Source organism: Neophocaena asiaeorientalis, unplaced genomic scaffold (assembly GCF_003031525.2).
Source record: "Neophocaena asiaeorientalis asiaeorientalis breed wild unplaced genomic scaffold, Neophocaena_asiaeorientalis_V1.1 scaffold882, whole genome shotgun sequence".
In the NCBI taxonomy this organism is placed as follows: Eukaryota; Metazoa; Chordata; class Mammalia; order Artiodactyla; family Phocoenidae; genus Neophocaena; species Neophocaena asiaeorientalis.
Window position 1 is genome coordinate 261,091 of NW_020173141.1, and position 21,954 is coordinate 283,044.

General features: G+C 42.9%; 2 protein-coding genes across 2 annotated transcripts in view; both read left to right on the forward strand.

Annotated features, from left to right (window-relative positions):
- PIR (pirin) overlaps window positions 1-3,367 on the forward strand; it is a 97,678-nt gene extending 94,311 nt beyond the window's left edge. Inside the window, exon 10 of the mRNA XM_024744130.1 lies at window positions 3,089-3,367. Within this exon, the coding sequence (XP_024599898.1) occupies window positions 3,089-3,126 (38 nt within the window). The 3' untranslated portion in view covers window positions 3,127-3,367. The remainder of the gene's footprint in view (window positions 1-3,088) is intronic.
- An 858-nt stretch (window positions 3,368-4,225) lies between these two features.
- Window positions 4,226-21,954, forward strand: part of VEGFD (vascular endothelial growth factor D) — a 37,652-nt gene continuing 19,923 nt past the window's right edge. Inside the window, exon 1 of the mRNA XM_024744129.1 lies at window positions 4,226-4,315. Coding sequence (XP_024599897.1) covers window positions 4,226-4,315 — 90 coding nt within the window. The remainder of the gene's footprint in view (window positions 4,316-21,954) is intronic.

Consider the following 21,954-nt stretch of genomic DNA (forward strand, 5'->3'; position numbering starts at 1 on the left):
AAAAAAAAAAAAAAAAGTTCTCATAAAAAAAAAAAGTTCTCATCACAAGAAAACAAATTCTATAACTGTGTATGGTGACAGATGTTAACTAGACTTATTGTGGTGATCATCTCCCAGTATATACAAATACGGAATCATTATGTTGTACACCGGAGACTAATATAATGCTGTATGTCAGTTATACCTCAATTTCAAAAAAAAAATAATTTAGTTATATATTACCCCCCCCCAAAAAAGAAGAAAAACATATACTTTCTGGTTTCAGTTTTCTTCTTCTTGAGGATTTGAGGAGTTGAGCTTCCTCCCCTTGGCTTTGGAGGGCTCACACTTCCAACGCTTCCCTTGTTTCTCAAAGTGGTCCATGGACCAGCAGCACTGGCATCACTGGAGAGATAGTTAGAAATGCAGAGCTTCAGACCCCACTCCAGACCTCTTGACTCAGAATACACATTTTAATAAGATTCCCACGTGATTTATGTGCACATTATGATTTGAGAATCACAGCAGAATACCCCAGAGAAGTGTCAAGATGGAAGCCCGGAAATGTGCTGTTTGTACAGAAAAGTAATTGAGGGAGGGGAGAGGTGCTCCACAAGTCTCATCTATAGCAAAATTATGACGTGCAGGAAGGCGGTCCTTGGCCCAGTACCTGCTCTCATTTTCTCTGTTCCGTCTCCCTTTCTCCTCTGCGTCCTTTAAAAAGGTGGCTTTTCCAGGATGCCCTCTTGGATTTACGATTTTTTTTGCATATGAGGGCTCTCTCATTGTTTCCTACCTAGTACAGTCCACATGTCCATCTCCTGGTGAAATTTCTCTTGTGAGCCCCAGACCCCTATTTCCAACAATGTACCGAGCACCTCTGCCAGGCAGCTATCTGATTGTCTCCAGCGCCTTCATGTCGGAATATCCAGGACTGAGTTCCTTGCTCTACCCACAGCTTCCTGTGTCTTGTGTCTCAGTTACCCTTAAACAATTCCACCATCAACTCAGCCTCCCAGGCCAGGCATCTTCTCTACCCTGATGCCAAAGTCTTCTTCTAAACACTGCAGAGCAGATTACATTGTTCTGTCCTTAACGCTTCAGTGATTCCAGATCACCTGCAGAATTATGTCCAAACTTCTTCCCATAGATGGCGTCCAAAACCCAGAGGGCTCGGGCCCCTTGCTACATATCAGACTCCACCCTCCTCCTTTTCCGCACCCTCACGTCCTCCTGCAGGCCAGTCCCGAAAATGCCGTTCCGCCACATCTGCCTGTGCAGACATTACCTCCTTCTCCCCTTCTGTGCTGATTCTTTGCATTTTCCATACATTTATCGTTCTGTGTATCACACTGTTTTGTAATAATTTGTTTTCATATCTGTTTGTGTTACAGATTTGAGGTCCTTGAGGGGAGGGAGTCTGTCATTAATTTGTCTTTCAGCTTTATGTCTCTAGCTCCTAGCACCATGTTTGTCATTAAGTAAGCACGCAATAAATGCTGGATAGATAGGTCATTGAGTGAATGAATGAATTTACACACCTGCTACCTGTTTTCCCTTTCTCTTGCCATCCTATTCCCTGAAATCTCCCAAAAGGCATCAGCGTCATCAAAGCATGTGATCCTGGGTCTTCCTTCTCAAGCACTAAAGTGGGTGCCGAATCTGTGCTGATACGCCAAGAGTAGTTAAGAAGTTTGCCTGTGTTATTCCAAGTTTTATGTTATATTTTAATCCGGGTCTCTCAGAGAAAGCCTCTTAGAGGAGGCACTTCGTAAAAGGTTCCCGACGGCACCTCTGAAGACTGGGGGAAGAAATATACTGACCGAATGGACAAATCTGTCAACCGCTTTCAAGACACTGCCAATGCCACCATATAAGAGCTGGCCTCGTTTAGCCAACAGGTGGATGCTCCTACCGTATGTGAAGAGAGGGAAGAGACAGACATTTTGCCTCCTGGTTGATTAGGGGAGGACTTCTTCTACACCTTTAGCAAATGCCAAGTTCAGCCCTAGGAATTAGACAAACAGTGACCATGGGCCAAATCTGTCCACTGCATGTCTTTGTAAATGAAGTTTTATTGGAACACAGCCATCCCTAGTCACTTCTATATTGTCTGTGGCTGCTTTGCGCTTCAGTAGAAGAGTTGAGTAGTTGAGACAGACATCGTTTGACCCACAAAATCTAAAATATATACTGTCTGGCCCTTTACAGGAAAAGTGCACTGACCCCTAGAGAATCCAAAATGTGATGCTTTCTTGACTTGAAATTTTTATAATCTCCTTTTTATTGTCAGTGAGATGCTACTAATTGTCAAAAATGACTTAGACCCCTCGTGCAAGGACACAGCCTCATATACTGTGGAGATACCAACACTGTGAAAAGATTTGCCAATTTAAAAAATCAGTTAAATTCTTGACATCAGCCAATGCTAGTGCAACTGACAACTACAATAAATCTTAAAAGTTTTCATCACAAGAAAAAAAACTTCTGTAACTATGTATAGTGACAGATGTTAACTAGACCTATTGTGACGATCATTCCCCAATATATACAAATATTGAATCATTATATTGTTTACCTGAAACTAATATAAGTCATTTATACCTCAATAAAAAATAACAATAAAAAGAACTAACAGCAGGCTTCCCTGGTGGCACAGTGGTTGAGAGTCTGACTGCCGATGCAGGGGACACGGGTTCGTGCCCCGGTCCGGGAAGATCCCACATGCCGCGGAGCGGTTGGGCCCGTGAGCCATGGCCGCTGAGCCTGCGCGTCCGGAGCCTGTGCTCCGCAGCGGAGTCGTAATAGAACCAAACCTAAGAATGTTTTGAATAAAGAGATTGCCATTGCTGATGGCAGCCTGCAATGGATGAGTGAGATATAATTGCATTTGTTTATCTGAAGTTTGGTCTTTATAATCATATACAATCGTAGTCAAGAAACTTGTATTACAGTCCTCGGAGATTGGATGCTGCAAAAATAACCTTCTGCTGTTCAGATATGCCTGAGTTTGTCTCAAATTAAGAACTACAGAAATGCATACCATTTTCGTGGTAGAAGAAAATATTCTCGTCACCCAGAACTTTCTGAATGTCTCTTTCTGCTCTAGGTCCATTTGTGATGAACACAGATGAAGAGATTTCTTAGGCCGTTCTTGATTTCAGAAATGCGAAAAACGGCTTTGAAAGAGCCAAAACCTGGAAATCAAGGATTGGAAACTAGTGACAAGCGCAAGGGCAGGTCTGGCTGCCTTCTAGAATTTTGCCCTTTGTGGCATCCACCCGTTCAGTGCATCCAGTTTCCAAAGCTGACTTCGCCAGTGCTTCTAAAGAATTCCACACTCAAGTGATGACATGTTTTCTATAGCAACGTCTGTGAGATATTTCCTGGCCCAAGCAAATAAACCTAATTGTTGCTTCTTTAAAAATCAGTGTTCTTCATTTCAATCTAAGTTACTTCTGTTAAAAAAATTATTTTGTCTGTGTTTTCCTTTTCATGGGCATGTGGACATTTTGTCGTCTTTGTGCCTGTGTGTTTTTTAAAGCACATTTGATTACTTTCTGTGTGTCAGTGATGGAGGTGCGTGAGCATCTGAGGTCTCTTTCTGAGCAACGCAGTTTCGATGCCTATGTGCTGGGGTTTCATGTTACAGGTTATCTCCGTGGGTAAAGTAACAGCAGTTCTGAGCGTTTCAGTCAGTTTTCAAAACTGCCCTGCTATTGGTAGGGACACGACAGGATTACGGCCAAGACTTCCCTGCTTTTTCTGCCAAAATGTGTGTCAGATTTAAGACACATGCTCCTGCAAGCTTCCATGAGGGTTGTGAAAAAAGTTTGAATCCACAACTGGGTCCCAGCCTCCTGTAGCTGCAAACATTGGTGGCCAAACCACCTCCTTCTAAAACAACTCAAACCTGGGGCACAGGGGGGGAAGATTTTTTTTTTTTGGTTTGCTGGAAATGAGGTGGACTTAGAGGCTTTCTCATTTCAAGTAGAAGACATATCCACTTCCTGATTATTTTTGGAGCGTACAAACATTTAAACTTTTTTTCAGTTCTCTCCCCCCCATAAGATTATGCAGAAATGTACCTTGACTAATTGATTTTGATCACAACTGATTATTTGTTTTCCCCTGTGAACTCCTGGGGTTTCGAACTTTCCTTCTGGAGAATATGCCTTTTGAACCAGTTTGCTCTAGCTGCCTGAGGTCAACTGCTTGGTAATCAGTGGATATTAGAATATTCAAAATGTACAGACAGTGGGCAGTGGTGAATATTTTCATGATGTCTTCTCTGCAGTTGGTGCAGAGCTCCAGTTATGAACATGGACCAGTGAAGGTAGGTGAGCTCAATTTTTCGTGTGATGCAGATTTTTAAGTTGGCTTATACAGAGGATCTTTCTTTGCCGCCACTATTTTTGAGACAATATAAAAATGCATAACACTCCTCGTAGTGGGCAGGATATATTCTGTACTTGTTAATGAGTATTCTGTTTCTTAGGCTTACTAAGATTCTTGCCATGAGTTTTTGAAAACGCTGGGGGTGGGGGCTTTTGGAGTTGTAATAGGACATGAAAGTTTCCCCTCAACTGTATATGCAGATAGCACAGTGATTTTTTTTTTTATTTGAAACAAATTGATTTACAAGGTTGTGTTACTTTCTGCTGTACCACAGTGATTTTCTCATGAAGCATTGACTTGTTTTTACGACACAGATAACTTTGGGGGCTGTTTCTTTTCAGGTCATCTGTGAGCTAGTTGAGTTAGTTAATTTCTTCTGGGAACTGAAAACTGCCATGCTTTCTACAGATGTTTTCTATCTGGTTTTCCAAATTACCCATTGCCACCATCTAGAAAAGTCTTTTCTCTGAAGTCGTTTTGGTCCTTTGCTTTTTGAAACGTGTGTAACACTCAACCATAATCAAATCTTTGATTCTATGAGCAAGCGTCAGATAGAGCCCAATGAATTGAGAGTAATGAAAAAAGATTAACTGGGATGTTACTGTCTGAGCACTATTTCGCCCAATTTTATTGTATTTCATAGACTGTACTGTTTTTCTCAGCTTTTGATTTTGAAAATGATTCAGATATAATTGTTTTGACTGAAGTGGTGCTAAATCATTATTGATTTTGGAATTTCTGGCCGTGAGCAATCAAAGTGGACTTGAGTTTTTGTAGCTGTCATTAGGAAATGCATTTTCAACAAGGGTGATATCGCCCCCAACAGGGGAAAATTGGTCCTTGGGGGTGAAAACGTCTTACTCATGTATAAAGCACAGATGTACTTACACTACAGAAAGAGATACAGTATTTCTGCGAAGGTTGAACTCTGTGTTAGGGGTAGAGAGTCACCTTGCCCAACAAGCGACACCTTTCTAACTTTCCAAATTCCAAACGGACACGAGAGAGATCACCGTCGTTCAGCTCCACTTCATTGCCACCAGCCTGGATGTGGGATCTCAGTGCCAGATCGCAGGTAAAAGGGAATCTCATTTTGAGCCTAGGGGACAGGAGAAAAAAAAATCAGACTTGTTTGAAGTAAGTAAGGCTTTTCAGGCTGTTCAGCTGTCTTTAAGTCCACCCAAGCCCTGGCTCAATTAAATCTTTTCCGATGCGAAGGAAAGACGTGCGTACAGTTAAACAGAAGTTCGGGCGTAGATACGAGTGGGTGGTGAGGGCTAAGGAGGTATATCATATTGGTTATTATACATTTCCTTTTCCCCCGTAACTTTCTCTTAAGAGAAAAATCCAAGAAGATATGTGTTTCTTAATGCTCTTCTTGTTTAAATCAAAATTGAGTATGAAAGCATATTCAAGATGGTAATGGTTTGGACACTGGGATATGAATGTATTTTGTGCATTTTGAGATAAAAATGTTTCATTTATTGTAAGAGTGTCCAGGGTCCTCCTTGGTGGTAGGTCCGTGAGCGTGTTCTTCTCTCCACCCTCCCCTCTTCTAACCACCTCTTTTCCCAAAAGGATGGCAATGATGCCAATTCTATCGCGAGGTTGCCCTTCCCCCACAGTGGTCACTTTCTAGCCTTGAACATCCTCCTATTTTTTCAGCTTAGACTAGCAGTGCCTCTAGTACAGTTACACAAGTCTGTAAACATTTTATTTTCTGCAGTAACCATGCAAAAGGCTACCAATACCCTGCAGAATTGCTCTCAAAGCCATTTGAGTGTAAGGCATCCTGATTTCATTAGTCTTGCCAGCTGTACTTAGGACAGCTGTCTGGGGTCAGTAGTGCATGGAATTTGTGAACTGAGATAAATCTGTTGGAAAATCTCAACTCAAATCTACTGTGCGTACTGTTTAGCTGCTAAGTTTTTCAATCATCTAAGCAGAACATGTTTTCTTCTAGAAATAAGATTAACCCAGTGCCTCTTTCTGGCTCACTAGTATAATCAGATTAACCACCTAGATATGGGATTTATTTCTGTGTCTGTTTTCTCCAGCGTTTATATATGTTGGGGTAATCATATACAGTTGCACAGAGCGTGCACTGCACAACTTTAGGATGCTCCATCCACATAGTCTCACGTCTGTATGTGACAGCCCTAAGTACAATAGTGTAGACATTCTGGGCGTTTGATAAATAAATACCTGCAACCTCACTGTCCTGTCATTCACATCGACTTTCTGACCAGCACTGTTTCTGGTGTATTTGATAAGCATTGTTTGTCACCAGGAATCTTGGCACCCCCTTAAGTCACTAGGGGAAGCCATTGCCATAAATCTCTTCAAAGTCACTGATGCACACATACCAGGAGAGTGACGAAGGATTAATTCCGGGTCCTGGTAGGCTTGCCCCACTCTTCTCTGACGGAATTTGTCTCCTCCTTCCCCATACGACCTTTCAGCCCCCTCTTTCATCACTTCAGTGGTGGAAGACTGTTGCTGAGTGTTGGAGTCGTTCAAACTCGGCCTGAGACTGGAATAAATCCAAGATCCACAGGAATGTGGGACACCTCTAAGTACCGTGAGAAGCCACATGGCTCACGAGACTTCATAACCTTTGTGTCACTTGCCTTCTCCTGAAATTGTCTCTAAAGGGAATTGAATAACAAGGACTAAGATGCACCTTCCATATTTAATTCCAGGAAGCAGACCCGGCCCCACTGCTCTCCCTACGGTCGTGCACAGGGAAGTCCATTGACTTCGTTGCTAGTCAGATGGCCCAACGAGCTCGTGCCCACTTTCGTATCAGGCACCATCCTTGGCACAAAATACATTTGAAATGTTTTCCATTAATTTCTTCTTCATTTATGACCTTATAGGTAAATGTGTTGCCTTACATGCTTCTGTACACAGATCTTTTCTATCCTTAACTGGTGGTTGAAGCTTTTATATCACTTTAGCCTATTATTGCTATTCAGGATACAGTAGGACCCTCTGTATCTTATAGCTTGAATATACTACTTCCTTGTATGACTTATTTTTTAATTTACAACCCCTGATTTGGGGAATTCCCTGGAAGTCCAGTGGTTAGGACTCCACACTCTCACTGCCCAAGGCCCAGGTTCACTCCCTGGTCAGGGAACTAGGATCCCACAGGCCGCATGGTGCGGCCAAAAAAAACAACCACCTGATTTGGACTTGGCGGATTAGCCTTTAGACCCCTAAAAGCTCTAGAAAAAAGATCACATTAAAGCTGTATGTTGAGCGAGTTTCGTTAAGGAACTGCTCTTCGGACAGTCTTGTAAAGACAATTTATGGAATGAAAATGCAGTATTTGGACACACGGATGCTTCCATGTAGGATGTAACATAGGACGATCTGGAACTCCCAGTCACCTTTATCATTACCACAGTGGCCTAGTAGAGGAAGAGGGACACAAGTGACAGTAAATTGTCCCTGAGCACCTTTCTAAGCTCAGCTCTTTCCCAGCACTTGAGATTAACAGCGAGGGTGGGAAACTATCCACAATTGGGAAAGTGATTGAGACGAGGTGAGATGAGACATTTCTTTTTTTTTTTAACTTTGTATTTTATATTGGAGAATAGGTGATTAACAATGCTGTGTTAGTTTCAGGTGTACAGCAAAGTGATTCAGTTATACGTATCCATATATCTATTCTTTTTCAGATTCTTTTCCCATTTAGGTCATTACATAATATTGAATAGAGTTCCCTGTGCTATACAGTAGGTCCTTGTTGGTTATCTATTTTAAATATAGCAGTGTGTACATGTCAATCCCAATCTCCCTGTTTCTTCTTAGGTTGCTTTTATGGTGGGAAGTCCCCTTTTTAAAAATTTATACCAATTTATTTATTTAATTAATTTATTTTTGGCCGTGTTGGGTCTTCGTTGCTGTGCGTGGGCTTTCTCTGGTTGTGGCGAGCGGGGGCTACTTTTCACTGCGGTGCGGTGGCTTCTCTTGTTGTGGAGCGCAGGCTGTAGGCGTGCAAGCTTCAGTAGTTGTGGCTCGTGGGCTCTAGAGCGCAGGCTCAGTAGTTGTGGTGTGTGGGCTTAGTTGCTCCGCGGCATGTGGGATCTTCCCGGACCAAGGTTCGAACCTGTGTCCCCTGCCTTGGCAGGCGGATTCTTAATCACTGCGCCACCAGGGAAGTCCAGAAGTCCTCTTTTCTCTCTGTCTTAACCACTAGATCTTATAGTCTCTACCAAGATACTAGGACATTATAAAGCAAAGCCTCTCTGAGGCCCCCGTGCCTCATGAAAGTCTTGACCGGTTGTGATGTCCTGTTCCTAAAGGCTCTCCCTTGCCTCTCCTTAGAACTTCCCAACATCTGACAATTCATTTGTTTATTTATTGAGCACGTACTGTGTCGAATGCAGCAGGAAATAAGGCAGTGTTTCAGCCCTCACGGAACTCATATTCCACGTGTGGCGGGTGAAAAGTGCCACGAAGAGGATCAAGAAGGGGGCGGAGACACAGAGGGATGGGTGCGGGGGACCCGTCTGATTCCGTTTCCTTTGTGCAGAGCCCTGGAGGAAGTGAGGGAAGCGGAGGCCACTTCGTGCAGTGGCCGTGCGGAGGGGCCAGTGTGGCTGCAGTAGGGAGAGCGGAGGCCAGAGCTGTGCTTCCGGAGGTTGGAGAAATAGCCGGGGCAGATCACGTAGAGTGTGGCTGCGTTCCAGGAAAACCTCATGCACACTGAAATTTCAATTGTGCATCATTTTCATGCATCACGAAATAGGCTTCTTTCCATTTGTTGCAACCATTTAAAATTGTAGGAAGGATTTCTTGGCCCACAGGCCGTATAAAAAGAGGCCGCAGGCTGGATTTGGCCCACAGGTCAGAGCTGGCCAACCCTGATCTGTATCATTACACTGTTTTATCCTATTCATGGGACGTATCAGTACCTGACATTTTTTATTTGCTTGTGTATAGGTTTATTGCTTTGTCACAGTCCACCAGCATGAAAGGTTTTTGAGGACGGGGATTTTCATTGTTTACTTCAGCTTCCCAGTCACCTAGTGCGAAGGTGGAATAGAATGGATACTAAAAAAGTATTCGTTACTGATTGATGGACTAGGCATCTAGGCTTTGAGATACCCAGGCAGTGTATTCACCCTGTGCTATTTTCCTGTGGAGATTAGAGAGGATTTGGCTGGAGGTATCAAAGAATCCTGCAGTATTTTTTCAGCCATGAGCTATCCTAGAAGGTGTTTACTTCTAGGAGCTAGTTATAGAAGGAAGTCACCTTAGCCCATTTTTCCAGCTTGGTGGTCACAGAAAGAGATGGCAAAGCAGCATCTGGCCACACAGCAGATACGGATAAAACTTGGACAGCTGGATGACTTCCTTCATCTTTGAGATCCTTGAGAAGTGCTGTGTTTTCGTCCTACACCACGTGGTTTGTGAAGATGTGGTAAATTATGGCAAAGTACTCTGGGCAGATGCTCAATCAGTCAGGCTAGGCCAGGATCTGCTGTAACGGGTAACAGACAAACTCCATATCTCTTGGTGGCTCCTAAACAACAGAAGGGGTAGTTGTTGCCTGTACCACGTGACCCTCCTGGTTTGTCCAGGGTAAGCTCCACATCAGGATGAAGCTGGCTGGGCATCCCCTTCTTGAATGCCATTAGTCACCATGACAGAGGGAAGGAAAGCCCTGGAGAGCCTCACCCTGGAAGTTAAATTCTCTGGCCTGGAAGTGACACACATCACTTCCGGTCACAGCCCCTTCACCCCCTGCCCCATCCAAGCACCAGGGGCCAGGAAGTGCAAGCCTTCCATGTGCTCGGAAGGTAGAAGGCTTGAACTCTGGTGAATAGTATTAATGACTATACTATACACAACTTTGGTCACTTCTAAATGTTTCTCAACTCACCATTGAGATGGGAGGTGACTGTGGTTGGACACTGGGGTAGAATCATGGAAGGAAGACATTCGGGTTTCTTTCTGCTGCTCAGGAGGCTCCTTTTTCTTGGGAAAAGGAAAGCTGTACATTCAGTTCAGCGAACATTTGTGGAATGTCCACCGTGTGCCGGGCACGTGAGTGGAAATGACTTGTTTATAAAATAAAGATGTCTCAGTTATTTGCATATCTTACCAGCAGCCGAGGAGCTCAGCTTGCCCTGTGAGAAGGATAATTTTAATGCCTGAAACTTTAAGTAATAATGAAAATTTTAATGAGTCTCTAGGCATGAAGCCGTGTCCCCTGCATCGGCAGGCGGATTCTCAACTTCTGCGCCACCAGGGAAGCCCAATGAGTCTCTTTTTTGTCTTTCATTGTCATCTAAATAATTATACCACTCACATCTTTGAGAAAAGTATTGCTTTCCTGAAATCTAGGTTTGCCTAAAATAATTTCTGGAGAAAGAAAATGACATGTGTCGAATGTTGCTATGGCAAAGGTTTTGTTGTTACTTACTGTTCCATTCTGGAGGGAGTTAGGAAGAGTGTGATTTTGATTGAAGGAATACCCTGAGTTCATCCTATATAAGGGATCCTCTGAAAAGAACAGCTCATAACTTGGTTCATAACGATATTCTCACAGCAAGACTGGGGATCATTGCGCATCTTAGACAATGCAGTGGTTATGGGTGAGGGAGAGGAGAGCAGTGGTTGCTGGCATGGGACCACTGCATCTTTAGGAAGAAAGGTGAAAACGGGCATTCTGGGCTGACTGCCAGTGGCACGGCAGGGTTGCCTTGTAAAAAAGAGGATGAGGTTTGGCATAAAGATCCTCTGTCCACCCAATGGATTGTGTTACGCTTAGGCTGAGATAGGGCTGTAGCAGTTAACTATTACAGCAATAATGCAGTATGACAATCCAGTCCAAATTTCAGTGGCTCAAAACATCGATAACCTATTTTTACTGACGTTCCTGTTGGTCAGCTGGAGGGCAGAGGGTCAAGGCTGGAGCCATAGGTTGAGTCTGGGTCTGCTCCACATGCCTCTCATCTGCCTCGGATCAGTGAGCCAGCAGGGGCAGGTGCTTACGGTGATGGTGGAAACGTAGGAGGGCTGTGCGGTCATAAATACATTTCAGTCCTCTGCTTGCATCATGTCATAATATCCCATTGGTCAAAGCAGGCCACGTGGCCCAACATCTTTGGGGCTGAGAAATACACTCCTGTCTTGGGCAGGGAGAGGACTGGGTGGAGGCATGGAGGCGGTGGAATTGTTTTTAACAATATCCTAATTACCATAAAGGCTTTGGATGGTTTCCTTAGATGTTGGGCCCTTGATCTTTGAGATCAGTGTTAAAGAGACTGTAACAGAGGCTTACTTCCCTGGTGGCGCAGTGGTTGAGAGTCCGCCTGCCAATGCAGGAGACACGGGTTCAAGCCCTGGTCCAGGAAGATCCCACATGCCGTGGAGCAGCTAATCCCATGCGGCACAACTACTGAGCCTGTGCTCTTGAGCCCGTGAGCAAGCCCGCACGCAGCAACAAAGACCCAACACAGCGAAAAATAAATAAAAATAAGAATAAACAAATTTTTTAAAAAAGACTGTAACAGACTTTAGGAATATATTCTCCTGGGGTTATTCAGAGCATCCTTTTAGAGTTTTGCCGCTCGAGCCCATTCCGCACTCATCTGTCCCCACATTTCCTAAGCATAGATGCATCCGACGGGAGCAGAAGCATTTGAGTGGAGCACGGATTTAAAACATGTAAAGGCAGGCATAGACCTCTCCCCACATGCTAGACAATTTGGCTGGGGAGAAACCCACCCACAATATTCATCAAATTAGAGCATGTGGAGGTCCCAGACATCCTAGCCGTCTAGTATCCCCTTAAAATACCCAGACAGCTGTGCGCACACACACACACACACTTTCTCTGCATCTCTAATTCCTTTCCTTAGTCTTAAGATGAACTCAGCACCCTGAGTTTCTCATATATACACATTTAAACATAGAACTGCCTGAGTAAAAGAGCCACTGATAGTGTGAGGGCCCCCAGATGGCCAGGTTTCTGGATTTCAGAGCAGTAGGACCAGGCCCTCGGTTGGCTCCATGTGAGTCATTATCAGCAACGTGTGTTCTCCTCCCTGCCCTCAGTTGGTACGGCCCATACTATTAGGTACCATCTGTTCTGGGGATGGCTGGACCCTAATGACAAAACACAAAGGTTGAAGAAGTGGGTGGTTTTCCCTCACCCACCTATAAAGACGTGTGTAAAGCTTGGGTAGACACTTTAAAATTGGCCTTTCATCTGAAAATACCTCCAGGAAATGTTAAAAAAAAAAAGAAAAAGAGCAAGTTTGTCCTTGATTTACCCTGGAAAAGGTTTTCTCGTTAACGTTTATTTACTGTGGTTGGAGGTGTCCTATCTTGCTCTTTTCAAACTCACCTTTCTGGTTGCTAAGGGAAATCAAAGCCATAAAGCACCTCTAAACCCCAACCCAGGACCAGATGCCCCACCCCTGAGAGAGGAAAGAAAGGAAATGAACATTATTGAATGCCTCCCCTATATCTGACCCGTTCCCATGTATGACCTTGGGTCATCTCCACAGCAGCTCTATGAGGTATTGTTAGCATTGCCTTCTGAAATGAGGAAACCATGGCTTAAGGAAATTAAATAATTGGCCCACAGTCAAATAGCTAAAAGGGAGCAGTGCCTGGATTCAAAGCCAGCTTACTTTATTTTTTTAAAGGTACTATACGGTAAAATTATCATTTTTCCCATTTGATGTGCAGTTCTGTGAATTTTAGCACAGAGATTTCTGTAACCACCACCATAATCAGGATACAGAAAAAACATTCCTTTATGCTGCCCATTTATAGTCACACCCTCCTCCCAGCCTCTGGCAACCTCTGCTCTGTTCTCCATCACTATCTTTCTGGTTTTTCGAGAATGTTATTAATGGAATCATACAGTCAGTAACCTTTTGAGATTGGCTTCTTTCACTCCCTATGCCTTTGAGATCCACCCAAGTTGCTGTGCATACCAGCCATTCATTCCTTTTTACGGCTGAGTTGTATTCCATGGGATGGACGTGGCACGGTTTGCCTAAGCAACCATTCATATATTGAACGACGCGACAGTTGTTTCCAGGTTTTTAGTTCTTAAGAAGAAAGCTAGTATTGATAGAAACATTCACGTCAAGGTTTTCGAGTGAACCTAAGTCCTTGCTTATCAAGGGTAAACTCTCAGAAGTGGGACTGCTGGGTCACATGGTGAGCGTCTGTTGAACTTTATAAGAAACTACCAACACATTTCCCAGAATGCTCTACCATTCAAAACCAGTTTTGGACAATTCTCATCCGTGCTCTTCCCGCGCCAATCAGCCGTCTGTCCAGACCACAGAGTGGTTTCCAGTATCGGGCAAAGCTTCCTTTCAGGGGATGTAATTTCCACTTGAGAGTTACAAGAGGCAAAGGCACAAAACTTCAGTTTGGCTTCGCAAGTCTAAGACGGCCTGCGCGGGTTTCTTGACAGGTGGGAGAGTGAGAAAGGGGAAGCAGGGGTGGGGGAACGGTATCTGTGGACAGCTGGGAACGTGGCGGTACAACTTGGATCCCAAACCAGGGAAAAGTTGGTGGTTTGGGCTCAGCCTTAAACATCCAGCTAAAGATGAAATGCAAAGTGCATTTCCAGTGAAACAGAAGTTGCTAAGAGGTAGAGGGAGCATGGAATTATTTGTCTTGCAACATGATCCACTCCCTAGACCCACTGCAAAGGGAAACAAATTGCTGACTCGTTTCCTGAACTCCAGGGTGCAGTAATCAAAGGACTGGTTCCCCAGGCAACACTTGTAAATCCCTAAGCAAATCTAGGGAACGTTGTGTGAAATGTGTTCCGTCCACAGCACACTCCGAAGCTTCTGGATCTTCCAGATACACAAATTCTCTTCCCCACCCCCTTATCACTAAACTTCCTGAAGACACATTGCCAGCAGTTTGACAGAATAGAATCATCAGTTTTGAAAGGCTTGGAAACATCGACCCACAGTTCTCGAGAGGTCCAGTGGGGAATTTTGCAAAGCTGGTCTCCTTTTTCATATCTAGAACAGGAGGATTCTTAAGGGCAAAGGACTTGAATGACCCAAGAACAGCTTTTTGCAACTCGTAACTTCTAACAGCTCAGAGGCAGGATGGATCTCAGCCTTGTACTCCTAAGCCACGCCCCTTCCCCTTGGCATCATGTTTATGTCCTAATTTCTGTGTGCCTTCACATATTTTCTAGACTGCCATGTGAAAGGATTAGAATTTACTATTCCCAATTAAGTCCCAATAAGTTAAAGCAGTACCTATTATTTTTAATTCTGTTTGGGAGAAGTGGGTTGTTTTGGCTCCTTGGGAATTTTTTTCCTGTCATCTAGGATGGTCTCACATAAGGCAGCTGCTCTCCTCGTGCTGTTTAGCCTGGAAAACAGTTTTGTTGGTCTTCAATCTTGAAAAAGTCATACAGATTGGGAAGTGGGCCACAGTCAGTCAGTCCGGTGACTTGAGTTAAGAAAAGGCTTAGAAAATCCAGTTCAGCAAGATACTCATCCAAGTGTTTTGAATCCACGGTATAACTCAGAGGGTTTTAAAGAATAAGACTGTTTCTCAGCTTACATCTACCATTTATTCCCCACTCAGTGGGCTTGTAAGGGGCTCAGGCACTCACCGCGGCCTTTGAACTTAAACCAGCATGCACCATTCCCAAGATGAGTGTTTCTCATTCAAATCACTTGGAAAGATTTTTTTTTACATCTTTATTGGAGTATAATTGCTTTACAATGGTGTGTTAGTTTCTGCTTTATAACAAAGTGAATCAGTTATACATACACATATGTTCCCATAGCTCTTCCCTCTGGCTTCTCCCTCCCTCCCACCCTCACTATCCCACTCCTCTAGGTGGTCACAAAGCACCGAGCTGATCTCCCTGTGCTATGAGGCTGCTTCCCACTAGCTACCTACCTTACGTTTGGTAGTGTATATAGATTTTTTAAAGAAACTTTTTATTTTGAAGTAATTTTAGATTTACAGAAAAGTTGCAAAGCAAGCGGAGAGAATAGCCTGTATGTCTCTCACCCAGCTTCTCCTAAGACTGGCAACCACTTACGAAGTTTTTCACAATCCTCATGGCAAAGCTGTAGCCCAGAACCAGAAAATGAGAATCTCTGAGGATGGGATCCAAGCATCAGTGTCTCTGTGAGGCTTCTTCCCAGGCAGGTTCAAGGTGAGGCCAAGGTTGAGAACCTCTGCTACAAACCCTTCTCAGAGTGTGGCCAGCCAACCAGCAGTATCACCATCACCTGGGTGCTTGTTAAAAATGCACCATCCCAGGTCTCACCCCAAACCTACTCCATCAGAATCTGCATCCTGGCAAGATTGCCAGGTGATCGGTATGCACAGAAAGTTTTGAGAAGCATCGCTCTATACAAAAGATTAACCAGACCACACAAACCTGACCCTGATCACTCTTTTTCAAATGCGTGTATGTATTATATTTATTACTCATAAATTCCTTCTTCAGATATGCATTAAGTACTTATTATATAAAAAGCTGAGCCTGACCCTGTAGGAGGATCTACCCTCAAGGAGATCACAGTATAGTAAGGGAACTGCAATGTGCTCATTAAAAGTATAGTCTAAGTTAGGGACGTCATAGAAAGCTTCATGCAAAAAGTGGCATTTGATTTGGACCTGGAAGGAGGATACTCAGAGGAAGATCCTTGAAAAATAAGTGATGCAGTTTGAATAAGTGAATAATCTCAGGGTTAAATTTTCTATAGCATTTGATGAATCTATTTATTCTTACATTTAATAAATATTTAGCTCTTACTATTTTTTTAATTTAAGTAGAGTTGATTTATAATGTGTTAGTTTCAGGTGTACAGCAAAGTGATCCAGTTATATATATACATATATGTGTATATATATTCTTTCTTTAAATTATTTACTTATTTTAAAATATTTATTTACTTATTTATTCGTTTGGCTGCGTCGGGTCTTGGTTGCAGCACACAGGATCTTCTTTGCGGCGTGCGGAATCTTTTAGCTGTGGTGTGCGAACTCTTGGTTGTGGCCTGTGGCATCTAGTTCCCTGACCAGGGATCAAACCTGGGCCCCCTGCATTGGGAGCCTGGAGCCTTAGCTACTGGACCACCAGGGAAGTCCCTATGTATATATATATTCTTTTTAAAATTCTTTTCCCCTATAGGTTATTACAAAATATTGAGTAGAGTTCCCTGTGCTATACAGTAGGTCCTTGTTGCTTATCTATTTTATATATAGTAGTGTGTATATGTTAATAATCCCAACCTCCTAATTCATAGCTCTTACTACTGCTATCTGAATAAAACACATCATTACTACTCCAGTGGTCCTGAACGACCCAGTGGGGAAGACAAGCATTAAGTAAGTAATGACACAAATAATTCATTAGCGTCAGCGGTGGTAAGTGCTGGGGAGAAGGGTGGGGAGCTCGGAATCCATGTGACTGACAGATCAGACCTAGGCAAGGGTGGGAGTAGTGGGGGAGGCTTCCCTACGCAGGTAACACTTGGCTGAGAAAGGTTTAGCTAGACAGAGTAGAGGGCATTCCCAGCAGAGGGAACAGCACGGACTAAGGCCAAAGCAAGAAGAAATGAACAGGGCTTCCCTGGTGGCGCAGTGGTTAAGAATCCACCTGCCAGTGCAGGGGACACGGGTTCGGGCCCTGGTCCAGGAAGATCCCACATGCCGTGGAGCAGCTAAGCCCACACGCCACAACTACTGAGCCCGCGTGCCTAGAGCCTGTGCTCCACAACAAGAGAAGCCACCACAATGAGAAGCTGTAACGAAGAGTAGCCCCCGCTCTCCGCAACTAGAGGAAGCCTGCGCGCAGCAAAGAAGCCCCAACTCAGCCAAAAATAAATAAATAATTTTTTTAAAAAAGAAGAAATGAACAAAAGAGCAAACCAATGAAATGGGTATCCAGTGACATCCCATTGTTCAACTCTCTGATATTTTCCATTGCCTCCGGAATAAGTAGCCTGGCCTTTAAGCTTCCAATCCTTCCTCTTTTTTGTTTTAAGCAACTACATTGTCACATACAAGTTACATACTGTAAAATTTGCCCATTCACCTGTTGGAAGTAAAATTCAGTGGTGTTTAGTAAACCTACTGAGTGGTGCAGCCATCTTCCGTATAAGATCCGTTGTGCCCTTTTACAGTTAACCTTCATTCCCACTCCCAGCCCCGGGCAGCCAATAATCGATTTTCTGTCTCGGGTAATCCTTAGGAGTGGAATCGGTTGACTGTTTGGTGAGTTTATGTTTAACTTTTTAAAGAACTGCTGAACTCTTTGCCAAAGTGACAGCACCATTTCACAGTCCCATCAACACTTGGTGTTGTCTTCTTGACTGTGGCCATCCTAGTGGATGTCGAGTGGTACGTCACTGCACCAACCTCTTTTCCAAGTCTTATTTGTCAGCCCTCCCACTCTCAAACCTGCTCTGTGCCGCCACCAAAGTCAACCTCCTGCTGTTTTCTTCAGTGAGGCTCCTTGATATCCCCAAATTATGCCTTTGTTCACTCTTTGAATATGTTCCTTGACTAGATATTTTTTGGAGGAAGAGGGCATGGAAATTGAGAGCTCAAATTATTAGGAGTACAGAAGGCCTTTGATTCCCCCACAGCGTGGATACTTGCAAATTCCTCCTCCAAACCCAGCCACCATACCTTTCCAAATATCTTAGTCACACTTGGTGTAGATGACTCTCTGGGCCTGAGCTATGGAGATGCTCACGCTTCCTCGGGGAGAACACCATGTGAACTTAGAAATTAACAAAAGAGAAAGTGGATACCCTTCATTCTGTACCACAGGAAGCAGTATGCATTGAAATAATGGTAAAATCTTGTTACAAAGACCTTCAACCTCACAATTTGGAAACTGCCTTGTGGTAGTCAAGACGTCAGAGAATGATTTGTTATTTAGGAGGGAAATTACTAACAGTCTTTGATTCATTACCACAGACACATAAAAAGATGTTGCTGTAACAAAAAGCAGAGATCTGGTAACCCTGCCTCACTTCCTTTTGCTGAGTGCTTTCTAATTATTTTAGTTTTGCTTAGCACTTCCATTAGAATATAGGAAGAAATTAGGAGCAACTTACTTGGCAAACGTTTGGTAGTTAAAACCGTTGAAATCCATGGTTTAAATATGTACTGGGGCCTATACTTACGCTTTCTAATTTTAGTGTTCGTCTTGCTCGAGTAGATAAAGTTAATTATACAGAAATCAACTAGTGCAGAAAGCCTCTTGGAAACAAACAGCTATTCTTGACCCTTTGTAAACATACGCCCACCCCTGGGATGAATTGGTTGTCAGGTCTCTGCTTATTCCGAATTTTCAGTACCTCCACTTGTAAGAGCAAAATAAACTGTCTGCAATTTCTCAGTTATTTCAAACTAGGTTTTAAATTATGAGGCTTAAAGTGTGCTTAAATAACTTGTACTTGAGTAAACACTTCATTTTTTATGATGAGGTAAGTCGTATGAGCCATTCAATGGCTTAAATTCAATCCAGAGGTTTATTTCCCTCTGAGCTCTCATGGTTGGATAGTGTAAAAATATTTCTCAGATTGAACTGAAACCTGTAAGAGCTATGAAGCCTTAGCATTCCGTATTTATGGATTTGCCTCAATAAATAAAAATCCTCTCAGTAGAGTACAATTTTTAAAACATATAAAAAGCTATTTGATTGTTTTCATTATTTTGATGGGGAAGCAGTGTTGTAACAAAATTTTATTTCGCAGAGTGGATTGAACATGAAGTAGTTGTGGCGTCCAGTTAGAAGAGGGAATGAATAATCATGAAAAGAGAAACTGTTGAAAAACGGGCCTTGTTGGCACATCATTGAATTTGAGTCACTGGAGAGATCGGCAGTTATTCAATTTCATCCCCGGACTCCTTAGGTGAAGCAGCTGTGGCACACTCCTGAGATTCAGTGCCTATTCCCCAGACCCTATCTGTGCTCTTCAAGCTTCCTCCAGCCATTGCTCCCAGAAAATTGCCTTGATTCCAACTTCTTAAAGAAGTGAGAAATCATAGGTCCCAAGCAGTCCTGCGATCTACAGACCCACATCATCTCTATGAGCCTCCTCTTTCAGACCCTCTCATTCATTCATCTTCTGTCCACCTATCTCTGGAACTTACGTCACACCAACCCCTCTAGGTCCCTGCTTTCTCATGCATATGTTCCGTTTCTTCCTCTCTGTTGGTTCTTTCCCTCAGGTCATAAACATGTTCAGGATTTTCCCACCTTTATTAAAACATGCAGACACACACAATCACATTCACATCTGGACTTCCAAGCAAGATGACCTTCTACATTCATGTTTTGAGATGGTTTATAGTCCGTAGCAATGATCGATAAAATGTAAAATTGATCACAGAATGGTAAACATCTGCAAATGGCAAACGTTTGCAGAAATGGTACCAAAAACATGAAGCTGAAGAAATCAACATGTATACCTTAAACCTATACCACGCTGTCATCTGTATCTCAAGAAAAATAAATTTTTAAAAAAACCATGAGGCTGAAGCTGCAGAACTGATGGACTCTTCTGGAAGGTGGAGGCCACCAAAGTTCAGTTCCAGTGGGTAATGGGCTCCATGAGTGCAATCCAGCAGATCCATGAAAGAGGAACAGTTACTGCTCTTGGCTGCCTGGAGCCGTGTCTTCTATGAAACTGCTTAACATGAGCCAGAGGACGAGGCAGGGCTTGAACTGAGCTGATCCCTGAGTCATAAACACTCAGTAAGATTCTGGACCCAGGGCCCTGAGTGTCAGGGGACGCAACCACAGACCTTTTTTTTTTTTTTTGCAGTACGCAGGCCTCTCACTGCCACGGCCTCTCCCGCTGCGGAGCACAGGCTCCGGACGTGCAGGCTCAGCGCCCATGGCTCACGGGCCCAGCCGCTCTGCGGCATGTGGGATCCTCCTGGACAGGGGCACGAACCCGCGTCCCAAACCCGTGTCCCCTGCATCGGCAGGCGGACTCTCAACCACTGCGCCACCAGGGAAGCCCCACAGACCTTTAAATGAAGAAAGAAAAAACGAGTCTCCCAATGAAGATGAAACTACTAAACAAAATTCCAAAGCACATAGAGGTAATGATTACTGAGAAAGACAGCCAATAAAATGAATAATCGGGAAGCAACTCATATATATGAAGTTAAAATATAAAACAATTTGAATACTTAAGTCTATTTACAACCCTCAAAGAGATAAAGGACTAATATTCATAAAACAAAAATGACAAATTAGGAAAAACGTACAGAAATGAAACAAAAAGCAGACAGGAAGGAGAATAAAGTAGAAATATTTGACATTAGAAATATGGTAATTGAAATTTAAAACTTAAACTCTAGACTCACACAATTGGAGAATTGGTGATTGGCAAGAGAAACCAATTAAATTACCTGTCACATTAAAAACATGAAGAGGAAAAAATAGATAAATATGAAAGCACATGTAAGATCATTAAAAGGCTCCAATACATGTCTGATAAATGTTTCAAAGAAGAGAATAGAGACCATATAATATATGGAATAATGAAAAATACAACGGAGAACATTAAGGAATTATTCAAAAAAAGGACAGGTGGCCTCAGATTGAAACTGCTGTGAAGGTCTCTATTGCAACTTCTCAACTCTCCCATTCTAGAATAAAAGCAGCTGTAGACAATATGTAAGTAAATGGACATGGCTGTGTTCCAGTAAAACTTTATTTATAAAGACAGGCAGGCAGCAGACTAAATTATGCCAGGGGGCTGTAGTTTGACAACCGTTGATCTAGAAAATTAACCATTGTTTATATTTTCATGTATATTCCTCCAGATATTACATATATATTTAACTTGATATATATGATTAACCATAGTTAATTATATATATGTATATATAATGTACATTACACACACATAATTTTTAAAGACATATAACTGTATCATACATGACTGGGACCACACTTGCTCTTTTGAACACCCACTTTGGGACAACTCTCGGTATCCATCATCATAGCTTAAAAAAAAATCCCCAACAGAGGAATGGATAAAGAAGATGTACATGTATACAATGGAATATTAGTCAGCCATAAAAAGGAACGAAATTGTGCCATTTGCAGAGACATGGATGGACCTGGAGACTGTCATATAGAGTGAAGTAAGTCAGAAAGAGAAAAACAAGTATCGTATATTAACAATATATGTGGAATCTAGAAAAATGATATAGATGAACTTATTTGCAAAGCAGTAATAGAGACACAGACGTAGAGAACAAGCGTATGGATACCAAGGAGAGAAAGAGGGGGTTGGGATGAATTGGGAGATTGGGATTGACATACATACACTACCATGTATAAAATAGATGACTCATGAGAACCTGCTGTATAGCACAGGGAACTCTACTCAGTGCTCTGTGGTGACCTAAATAGGAAGGAAATCCAAGAAGGAGGGGATATATGTATACGTATACCTGATTCACTTTGCTGTACAGCAGAAACTAGCACAACCTTGTAAAGCAACTATACTCCAATAAAAATTTTAAAAGAAGAAAAAAAAACCCACTCCCAAAACACTGCTA